This window comes from Fistularia commersonii, chromosome 8 (genome assembly GCF_037954325.1).
Source record: "Fistularia commersonii isolate RoL2024-O1a breed Wild chromosome 8, RoL_Fcom_v1.0, whole genome shotgun sequence".
NCBI classification, from domain to species: Eukaryota; Metazoa; Chordata; class Actinopteri; order Syngnathiformes; family Fistulariidae; genus Fistularia; species Fistularia commersonii.
The window spans coordinates 11,677,277-11,688,801 of NC_141291.1; the positions used below are offsets into that span (position 1 = coordinate 11,677,277).

Sequence of the window (11,525 nt, forward strand, 5' to 3'; positions counted from 1 at the left end):
TAAAAGTCCAACTGGTGATGGAGGCTGATCTAGACCAAAGAGGAAATGAAACTGGTGAAGTCAATAATTAACTTTATAATAATACTTAGCTTTCATACTGGTATGACATATAATTTTAAATGTTGTTTCTTTGAGATTATATGTAGTTTTGCCTCTTGTCTATTTCATCATATCAAACCACTTGCAATAACATTGTATGACCATTCACAGGAGAACAACTTGAATAAATGGCATAAACTAAGAGGACTGGCAAATAAAAATGCATTTATTAAAAGTGAGCACTGAGGTTAAAAATTCACACACAGAATGAGCCTGACTGATCTTTTGCAGTAGTGCTTTGTTCAATGAGAAAACAATTCACAAAAAGGTGAAAAACAGTGTAAACAACAAAACCTGGCTCAAAGCAGAGAACCAATGATCCATGACACCAAACAGGAACACAGGCCCACAGTGATCATAACATTTTGGATCTCACATATACAATTCCCCTTTGTGAAGTGGTGAGAGTGCACGGTACTCCAGATAGACCACACCCACTGATTTCAATCTGTTAAAAACTTGACTCAATGCAGAAAACCAAAGAGGACTATGAAAATTTATAATATGATGAAGTGCTAAAGCACCATCTGAATAGCCCAACGGCTGACCTTCAATCTACCTGTCCTGAGTGTAAGAAATAAAAAAAGAAATTCCTCCTTACCAGTCAGGTAAGGCCTACATACAGTACAATGAAATCAATTATGCCTACATAGGAATTTTATGAATGTGTCACTAGTGATTTCTGCAGTGTCATAACATTTATCACAATTGCTTAAATAAAAATTGTTAAATATGAACCTCTGATATTTCTTTATTTCATAAAATTACAACCTTGAAAAATAGACAAAATGAAACAGTCCAATCTCAGGCACTTGTGCAAAAATTTAAATTTGTACACATCCAAATAACATTTTAAATAATGACAGGATATCATTACAATAAAAGTAAAACATATTTACAATGGACCATTTTAAAACAAACATGCCTTTCAGGTGTCCATGCAATCATGTCACCACAAAACAAAATCATTGTTGCATCATTGTTGCGTCTGCCCCCCGCTGACAGCTTGATGATGTGTAAAACCCTAGCTACACAAAGCGTGTCCTGGGACATCAACATGGCAAATGGAAAGTGGAGATTTCCTCAGAGGCACTTCATCTGCAGTTTTTTTGATCTGTACTCACCAGGTGGGGTGTTGTCATTTTGGTGCTGTGGTTTCATTGGCCAAAGCAAAGTTCTGCTGCAGTAGTATTAGGGAACTACGGAGCTGGAGAGGAAAAGCAGAAGTAACCCCTTGAGGAAGCATGTGTTTTTATGAGGGAAGTTTCCCTTATTTCTATAGTATGGATCTGTTTCACCATGAAACAATAGTACAAATAAATTTAAACAGGTTTCAGTTCATTCAATCACTTAAAATCCATTCAGTGTACAATTCTCTGCAAAAAACTACCTGTTCTAAGAGGTTGATTGAATCCTGCAGGACACTTTTTAGCAAACGTTGATCTTCTTTGGTCTGACAGCCTTGACCTTGTCTGGGACCATATTCAGACCTCATGCTGTCAAACAGAAAGCAATTATTCTCACAGCAAAAAAATTACATTGTTTGTAGGAGAAAGAAAAAAACATAAAAGGTGAATACTATCACTATTAGAATTAACTTTACTTGGGCTGAAAAGCAGTTTCAACACTGAGTCATTGGAAGAAAAGCAGTCAGCTGTCAGTTCTTTAAAAGCTACAGACAAAAAAGTTGAGAAAGACCAACTGCTTTCTCCTCTCCACCCACGCCACAAGTTCTGCTTACCTTAGTGGCCATAGCACTTTCTGATATAAAGGCAGTTTATGCTCATACCCAGAAGAAAATCCATACAGCAAAAATTTCTCAAACCTGTCCTCGCTTCTTTCCCTCAGCCGAGTTTTGGTGCTCACGTACATGCGCTGGGCAATGTCCTCCATAGCCCACAACTTGAAAAACAGCCCCAGATTGAGCAATGTCAAAATGAGCAAACTGTAGATAAAAACAGAAAGCGTTGAGTTCAGTGAGCAGTGATTTTAGCATAAGTTAAAAATTGCATGAGTGAAACATTGTTTGTATCTAAAACACTATCAAAACAACCTCCAGACATAGTGAATTCCAGCAGTAAAATGCTAGAATATCAGCATTCCGTCTGACAATACAAAACACGCTGCTGACTTACATCACACTCATTCCAAACACGATGGCAGAGATACTAAATCTGCGTGGGACATTCTCTGAGGAGCCTGAAACACAAAAAGAAAAGCTTTTTCTTGAAAACTTGAATTGACAAGCCCAAAACCTGTTCCAAATAAAACAAGTACGCAGGCTGTTAAGACAAATAAGAGGCCAGTGTTGTGATTGGCTTTATGCTGTATCAGTGCACCTGAACAAATGCTCTTTTTCTCGATTTTAACCCGCAGGAATGTTTCAGTCCACTTTTATATGTCATTTGAAATTAAACCCAATGACAGAGTTTCCAGCTACTTCAGGCCTGCAGCTCTGTTGGCCACTATATTCACAGTCTGGATAATAGAACTATTTTCACTCAATATGAGTGACACTATTATTTCACTACCCTTTATATCCTTATTAATCAGCTCCTTATTACATTACATTCCAGACATTTGGCAGACGCTTTTATCCAAAGCGACTTATGATCCAAGCTGAAGTACCCAAGGCAATAACTGTACTGCATCACTAGTATGTGACATTTCCCATTAGCCTGAGATGTACTACCAATAAATAGTGTGATTTTTGTGTCTTTGCTGTGGATGTATATTGTTGGTTACTGACAAAGTCGTATTTTCAACAGTCAAACACAAAAGCACAGACACATTAAAGGAGGGCATACGGCCCTTATTTATGGATCCCAAAATGTAGAAATAATAAATTGATGTAAGTATTAAAATTTGTTTCAACTTGTTTAAAAATGGTATAATGACAGATGAATTGGAAATACAAATTGTTGATGAATGTTTTGCTACGCAGTGTTTGCATATGGGCACTGATGATAAAAAATAATTTTGCATTAAGAAAAATGTTTAAAAAAAATGGTAATTTGTCTCCCAATAGATAATCATTAACATAGTTGAAGATGTCAATCTGAGATTGAGAGCCTGTGTGTGACCTTACAGTTTAGAGGGACTGTCCAGAGAAAAGAGATATGGCTTGTTCATGTTTCCGTGGCAATCCAGTCAATTACATCCATGACAACAAAATAGAAGGGAACACTGTCACTGATATTTGACTATGGGGTGTTGTCAAACATTTATCTTAAGCAGTTGAATCGGTGGGCAGTCAGGAGCTATGAAGGTTGTCATCTGTGCAAGGGTTCAGGTAATTTTAACAGCGTTGTGACTGCAGCCTCTGAACCCATAATGATCAGCTTGTGGATTTGATGATTTGGAACTTGAAATAGTATGCCGTGAAATACTTAATCTAATCAGTGTTTTTTGTTTTTTTTGCCAGGATATCAGATTGGAGATATGTATAGTCAAAGGGCAAGTCTAAAATCATAATTTCCTTGATCAGTTACCTATATTTCCATCCTGTAGCTGTTCAGAGTCTTGTCCATACTGCTTGCTGGGCTTCATGTGCTCCACCAGAGTCTGGCTATATGTCCGCCTCCTCCTCCGCAGTCCACCCATCTTCCCATAGTCTGCCCCTCCTTGGTTCATCTCTGCCTCTTCCTCCAGCAGCTCTGACTCTGCAGGAGAATAGCACAAGGGCCCACATGGTTCGGGGCAGATCTATGTTAAATAAAACTGCAGATAGCTGGTTTCCACTTTATGTTGTGTTAACGCGTCCAGATAGAGAATGGGGTCACGATTCCTAATAATCCCCTCCTGTATCTGGAAGAGGATTCATAGTTGAAAAGTGTTTTAGAAGAAAATGTTCATATCAGATCAGAGTGACAAAATAAACTGTGGGCTGAGAAAAGACGAAAGGAGAATACTGTCCCCCTCACCCAGCTGTCTGAAATAATCCTCAATGCCACTCCAGGAGTTTTTAGTGATAAATGACTTGATCAGGCCCCATGGCTGCTTCTTGTATTTCACATCGGTATGGACTCTAAAAAGCAGAAAAATGTGTTTTTAAACAGCAGACGATTAATACAGCGGTTGGGTGGGGAATGCAACCAGTATTACCTCAGCCGACACTTTCGCTTGGAGGTCCTTATAATGTAGTATCGATTCTGTGTGTAAAAGTAATCGTGATAGGGAACGTCATGCGTATAAACCTCTGCATCCACGTGGTAATACTGACCATCCCTGGATTCCTTGAAAAGGGTCTATGGGACAGATTGATGACAAAACAAGCAGCTGAAATACTTCCCACAAAAAAAGACAAGAGTCAGCTTCCTTTCAGGCAAAAGTAAAACACACCTGATTCTCGGTAACGTTGGAGAATTTGCCAATCAAGGGGTTGCTGATGGTTATTTTGTAGTTCAAGCTTCTTTTATCGTATCCTGCGGCGTCTTTTTCCCAGGCTGCAAAGCTGGCGTCTGGCGATATAGAGCACATACTTTAATATGTGAGGTACAGCTGCTGAATTAAAATCGGAAAGAACACCGAGGACTCACTAGTTATCTTTCTGACATCCATGAACCTGCGGATGAAGGTCGACTCCGTGAAGAGTAGGTCAAACATTTTCCCTGCACTAATGTGGAAGACCTTGTTGAGATAAACCCGGCCCTGCACCTGCAACGGGCCCACCCGTTTCTCCACTGTGACAGGTAGAGCAGAAGTAAATAAATCGGCAAACAAACAAAGGTGGACTATACAACAAACTGCACCAGCTTCGCCCGGGGCTGAACCTCCTCACCTTCCTCTGTGGTCTCCGATCCACTTTGCTCCGACGCATTGTTGTTGCAGTTGAGATCAACAGAGAGAGAGGAGCGCTTGGAGCCTCTCTCAGCAGCGGAGCGGTCAAACGATGCGGTGAGACTTTGCTGCTGGGACTGAACGCTGTGAGATTCTTCCTGCTGGAGATGGATGAAAATAAATATGGCCAAAAATAGGCAAGCACCTTCAAATCAAACGCAAGCATATTTTAAAGTGTAGTTATAAACTGCACCTTTAGCACTGATATTGTGATAACAGGATTTTTTATGACTGCTCTGGTAAGAAGGTAGTGTAATACCACGTTTGATGATCCTTGAGAGCCAAGAGGGGAAGATACTTCCTCGCTTTGGGGTGTGGAAGCTTCGACAGGTCCTGTCTCAGCTGCGGGCAGGCGTGGGGAGGATGTCCTCTCCAAGCGGAGGGAAGGGGTCCGCTCCAGCTGACCCTGGCTGTCTTCCCCGCCGGGCTTAGCTGTCAGGCTGTGGGGAACCAAGAGGGGTGTTGATGGATAACATCCTGCAAGCACCATCGACACAGGACCTCCGGGACGGCGTTTACCTGCTCTGCATGGTCGTTTCCGAGGAGAACTGCAAACCCTCCATCTCCTCATGGCTCAGGCCCAGGTCGCTCCCATAGTGCTGCTTCACCATCTGCCAGAACTCTGAGCAGGTCAGAGGCTGAAAGAGAAGAGAACTCTCCTCAAGTAATGGCTGCAGGTTGACGGTGACCCAAACGTGTTTTTTTTCTCCCCAGCATAAAATGACAAAATGAAAAGCTTCCAGCTGTTACAGGCAACTTGGAAACAGGAAGCACTTACTTGTTGACAGTTTACAGTGCACCTCCCTCCTCCTCCACCCTACAGGTGATCGGCAGGAGGGGAATCTCGTTTGTCTCTTTGTAGTTTTCGGTTTGCAGTCCCGTTCCGACTTGGTAGTCAAAGAAAGTCGGTCTGTGCGTCCTAGCGCGCGGAACCTTCACCTGGAAACACCGTGCCGCCGCGTCCAGGAAATATCAGCGGGTTCACGCGCCGCCCATTTTTTTTTTTAGCCTTCCTTCTTTCACAACAAGATTACCGAATACATTTTAAAATCCCGTTGAACCTGTCCGGACTCCGGATGCAGGTGCGTCGACGGCTCAGCCGGTGTTGTTTGGATTTGGGACCGAGCACAACAGGAGGTGCCGGCTTCCACGCAAGCTACGTGTGCGAGACCACACCTGACGGGGGTCGATGAACTCTGTGTGTGTGTGTGTGTGCGTGTGTCTTCCCCGTATGCACGCGCACGCCCTTGAGAGGCACCAGACGGTCGCATATAAATAAAAATAAATATCGTCGCCCTCTTAAAATAAGGATTTTCTGCAAGTTTTCAAAGAGCACATAAGAAAAAAATGAGCAATGTTTTGACTAAGGAGTAGATTTAGTCGAAAAAAGTCAAAAAATGACTCGGGAAATTACATTAAGAATGTGACGATATATTATTTCAAAACTGCTGTTTGAAAACCCTGTGTCACAAACCGCTGTGTGAGTAAGAAACCATAATCAATGCCCAATTAGATCAATAAAAACAGCACAGGCTTGTGAAACAAATGAGCCCCCTTTTTTACTTTTATTCACTAACTTATGAATCACTTCCTCTATGCACCACTACGTGTTTGCACTCCATAATAAGCCTGTAACACTGTGCGCACACTTTAGTTTTTCTATTTATCCCCAGTCCTATCACATTGATCCGTGTATTTGTACCACCATGGTGAATTCAACTCTGACCAACACAGTTTCAACATCCATGTTTGCCTTACACATAATGTCTTGTCTGTTGTGTATTATAGTGCTTGTTTTTGAGGAATCACTAACAGTTCTAACAGGAAATTAGAGAGGTGGGAGAAAATCCTCACCGATGCAGGGAGAACATGGGAACTCCACACAGAAAGGCTCCCTGTCAAAATTACATCAAGGACCTTCCTGATGAGGTGGAAATGCTAACCATGGCGTCACTCAGCATGCATCAGGTGATTAAAACACAGAAAAGCTGTGGACAGTTCGCAACATGAATTTTTTGTGGATATTTAACTTTCTGCTTGGCCTCTGGATTTAAGCTCTACACCAGGTGTTTCTGTGGGCGGTGAACAGAGCAGTCCACTTCTTCAAATGCTTGCAGTCACATAAACATACACTTGTCAGACCAACACCCTTGGAAAGATTTGGATATTTGTATTGTCTTTAAACGCGCAATCCACCATGAACAAACATCAGCTTTTTCCCCCACAATTCCCTTGAATATTATGGTCCACTTGGGGAAATGGTATCATCATCAATACACACACACACACACACACACACACACACACACACACACACACACACACACACACACACACACACACACACACACACACACACACACACACACACACACACACACACACACACACACACACACACACACACACACACACACACACACACACACACAAGTTTTTTTTTTCCTCCCCTTTCAACTCTGCTGTTGTGCAGGTCTTTAACCTACATACATAGCTGATAACCTTAAAGCAACAGTGGCTGAAGCAGTTTGATTTGTACCCTGGACCTCTTAGATAAGTCATGGTAAAGCCGAGGACCTGCTCCCTGCATGATTTTGTCAATGTTGAAATAGTTATTTTTATCAAATATTTAGGAAGTTGATGGCTTAATTTCTAATGAACATTTTGCATGGTCCAGTGGCAGAGAGTGAGGGCCTACCTTTTCAAGCAGCGCGTTCTGCCATATGCGGAAAAAAGCAATGTAACTTTTCTCTCTTGCAGAGAAGGAAGTGAAAAAGAACTGTAGGTAAAGATAAAAACAATCAGTTGTAACTGGTTTATCAAATGGAAAAAAAAATTACTCTATATTAATCACAGTTTTTTTTACCCGCTCTGTGTTTATGCAGATCTGGATGGCGTTGGGAATCAGACGGGCTGTTTTCTCCCTGGTCATATTGTTTATGTCCTTTAGACTCATGGCAATCTACAAAAAAAAAAAGAATAAAAATTAAAATGTCACCCGTATGTTTACACACACACACACACTTTATATGTAAATACGTATACACACACACACTCACATATATATATATGTATGTAAATAAGTACACACACACACACACACACACACACACACACACACACACACACACACACACACACACACACACACACACACACACACACACACACACACACACACACACAGGGGTACTATGTGATAGAAGACTATCAGCCAGAATGAAAAGGAAAGGTGTACAAGACAGTGGTGAGACCAGCAATGCTGTATGGCCTTGAAACAGTCACAGTGACCAAAAGACAGGAGGCAGAGCAAGAGGTTGCAGAGATAAAGATGTTGCGGTTCTCTTTGGGAGTGACCAGGATGGATAGGATCAGGAATGAGTCTCAGTGGAACAGCACATGTTAGATGTTTCGGAGAGAAGGTCAGAGAAGTCTGGCTTCTCGGACCTTCGGTCATGTACAGAGGAGAACTAGTGAATAAATTGGTAGACGGATGCTGCAATTGGAGCTGCCAGGCAGGAGGTCTCAAGGAAGACCAAAGTTAAGATTTATGGACGTAGTGAGAGAAGATATGAAGGTGGGTGTTGTGAGAGAGGAGGATACAGAGAATAGGGTTAGATGGAGAAGGTTGATTTGCTGTGGCGACCCCAAAAGGGACAAGCTAAAAGGAGAAGGAGATAAAGAAGATATAACCCTATTTTTGGTTATGTTGAAATAGATTCAGAACAGAAAGTGGAGTAGATGTAGTTGGGTTATAAATATTACAAGTTAAAAAGAAAACAATATTACAAACAAAAAGTAGACACACTTTTGCAAAAAAATTGAAAAACTAGCAGCAGCTTACAGCAGTGACACGAGTATGTATGTATGAATTAATTTTTTATGGTGGCTGCGTAACTTTTGCTCGGTATTGGAAACTGCTGGGTGCCCTTACTTTTCCTGAAGAGAAAACAAAAAGTATTTGAACCTCACAACAACTTGCACCAGGAAAAAAAACAGAAAACACTGTCACTTGTTTCCGTTGAAGGAAGCTAGAAATATGTGATCCCTTTTCTTTTGTGCTTTGTTAAATCCTGGTAATCTTCTCTTTTAGGCGTGAAAGATAAATCAGTGTTACTTCTGCATGCCGGCACTGCACACTTCCTCCCCTGTCTCACTACCTTTGTGCCCCAAAACACATTGCTGTAGAAACAGAGCCAATGCTCGGTGAGGTAGAGGCGTCCCTGGAGGAGGATGTCTCGCTGGAGGGCACAGGGGTAGTCTGGTGGAAACATGCATACACAAGGTATCATCTCTGTAATGAGTCTGCCTGTATTGACACACGTGCCACTCTATTTCTAATATAGGTCACAGCATTAAGCAAATGCAAAGCCTTCTTTTGCTTTACAGTAAAAAAAGGATATACATATAAATGCCATTTTCTTTGTTAAAACTTGAAAAATTTTGAAATTGTGAAAATCAACCCATATCTCTACTACAATCACTGAAAATGGAAAATTGGCATCCTTCTGAAGTGAGGGCCACTTAATTTATTCCACTGTTAGATTAAACAAGATTAGTTTAGAATTGGCAATAAAGCATGAATAAACAAATGTTAAGAGAAATTTGGTCATTTTCATAAATACTTCATGTATCTAACAGGCAGAATGCCGGTAAGTGATCTACCGCCGATGAAGAGATGACAAGATATACTGGTTGTAATTCAAATAAGGAATTTCTTTTTACCCAAGAAATACTCAATAATTTACATTTGTACTTTAGATCCAAAATGAAAAAAATGTCAGTGTGCCTAAATCATCTCCCAATACATTTTTTCTCATAAGACTAAAAAATTCCAAGCTATACAAATATCTGCCGCCCTTCTTGCCTGGGGTTGAATCTGCTGATCTTTGCATTCACTGAGATCCTATTTCCACCTGACAAGGCTCAACCTGCACTTTATGCCATAAAACTGGGAACATTCACATATTTTATGTCGGGATACAGGTTCGATAGTTTTCTGAGAATCTGCTTGGTTACGCACCCAGTATAAGTCTCTCAGAATCTGGTACTTCTTTGAACAACTTCTTAAACTCATCACACCTATTTTTGTATGTGGGCAGGGATGGTTGAGGGCCAAGACATGTCCCTTGGGGGTCAGAGCTCTGAGAGGAGGAAAAAGCAATAACAGATTAGGACACAAGATCATAATGTGTTGAGATTTATAAACAAACCTGTCAACTTTGGGCACCAGACTGGGACACAGAAGTTTGACTTCAGATTAAATCAATGCAGTGGCATTGAGGGGTCAATTATTGATAAACAGTGATTTGAACTTATGGATTTTGCATTTGCTGCAAACTGCAGTGTGTGAACCTCTTTGAGATAAAGATCGATCCAACGTGTTATCTCCTCTTTCAGAAAACTACAATTGCGCACAGGTGGATTAAGCTCCCACATCATATTTGGGTTTTTCCCTCTGTAGCCTTCTGAGGAAATCAGATTGACCAAGAGCCCGGAAGAAATGCTTCTGTCATTGCGTGTACGAAAATAGTAGTGCAACTCAGACATTAAACCGCATAAATAAGAAGAAACATATTTGATTTGAGAGGCAAGAATGCTGTAAAAAAAAAAAAAAAAAAAAAATCACGGGTGTGCATGCAAAGCTGAGTCCAAGCTTTTCCTACCTCCTCCTCCTCCTCGGAGCTCCACCTGGCATCCACCAAGGACATGGGCTCGTCTGTGACATCATCACTCCCCACGCCTGACCTGTTGGATGTCTGGTCCATCTGATCTGGTGAGCTGTTTGACCAAAGAGGGGAACATATTATAAAGGTCATATTTCAAGACTAAAACAGACTGTACATTGATATTTTTTTTGGTTGCAGTAAAAGGAAAAAGTGGAGGAAGAAACAAACACGAATTTCACAGCTGACTGTCATCGACCTGGGAGATCCAGAAGCGACAGGCTGCGCCCGGACAGGTTTGGCCGGGCGACCTCCGTGACGCCACGCGACGCACACTTTCACACTTACGACTAGTGCAAAAACATGCTGGGTGGAGTCTCGACACATTTTTGTCAAAACTTCGAATATCTAATGGGAGGTTACATAAACAAATACATAGTATCTCGATCGACTGTTTAACCACCGTGCGGGGAAAAAAAAAAAGTTTTGAACGCGCAGGCCCTTCAGGACCCCCTGGTTCTGCACGTGGACGTGGAAAAAATCTCGCCGTTCGTCTCCTACCTTACACGGAGTGGACCCAGGGTTCCTCTTGTATCTGCGACCCCGGTTAAAACGGCGATCGGACGGATTTCGGCGTCTGTCAGCTCCTCTGAGCGACTCCTTTCACACCTTTGCTGCAGGTGCATCTCATCCGCTGAGAGGGAGGATACTTGGAGGGAGTTGTCACCTCGGGCAGGACGATCATTGGTCTTCCCTGATATTAATCACTCAAAAAAAACCCTTATCCCCCATTCATGTAAATTAAACTTCTCTGGGGTTTAATGATTTCTATTTTAGCCACCAGTTTTATTTATCCAAATAGAAAGGTGTTTATTTCCCTGGATTTGTTAATTTCCTGTACCACTTAAAAATTAACATTTT

The 11,525-nt window shown here is 41.6% G+C and overlaps 1 protein-coding gene across 5 annotated transcripts; it reads right to left on the bottom strand.

The window, feature by feature from the left end:
* Window positions 1–247: 247 nt before the first annotated feature.
* On the bottom strand, window positions 248–11,219 carry gramd1c (GRAM domain containing 1c). 5 transcript variants are annotated; one of them, XM_086151172.1, is made up of 18 exons: window positions 11,166–11,219; window positions 10,605–10,719; window positions 9,962–10,082; window positions 9,099–9,199; window positions 7,805–7,900; window positions 7,637–7,717; window positions 5,458–5,576; window positions 5,198–5,378; window positions 4,880–5,036; window positions 4,638–4,781; window positions 4,441–4,559; window positions 4,204–4,346; window positions 4,023–4,126; window positions 3,591–3,761; window positions 2,235–2,298; window positions 1,841–2,044; window positions 1,490–1,595; window positions 248–1,306 (listed from the first exon to the last, which is right to left on the bottom strand). In XM_086151172.1, exons 2-18 carry the CDS (start codon window positions 10,704–10,706, stop codon window positions 1,238–1,240), a joined length of 2,082 nt encoding a protein of 693 aa, XP_086007298.1. In that variant the 5' UTR covers window positions 10,707–10,719; window positions 11,166–11,219; the 3' UTR covers window positions 248–1,237. The 5 variants fall into 5 exon arrangements, with proteins under 5 accessions (XP_086007298.1, XP_086007299.1, XP_086007297.1 ...); XM_086151173.1 differs by lacking the exon at window positions 11,166–11,219 and having other exon boundaries at window positions 5,201–5,378; XM_086151171.1 differs by lacking the exon at window positions 11,166–11,219 and having other exon boundaries at window positions 4,880–5,039; window positions 5,201–5,378.
* Window positions 11,220–11,525: the final 306 nt, after the last annotated feature.

Excerpts from the sequence above, each read along its gene's own strand:
- gramd1c (XM_086151170.1), bottom strand. The coding sequence starts at position 10,706 with ATGGACCAGACATCCAACAGGTCAGGCGTGGGGAGTGATGATGTCACA. Across the intron at positions 5,577-7,636 it reads AGAACGCGCTGCTTGAAAAG|CCTCTGACCTGCTCAGAGTT; the intron begins GTAGGCCCTCAC and ends CTTCTCTTTCAG. Across the intron at positions 2,045-2,234 it reads GTGTTTGGAATGAGTGTGAT|TTTGCTCATTTTGACATTGC; the intron begins GTAAGTCAGCAG and ends TTTTATCTACAG.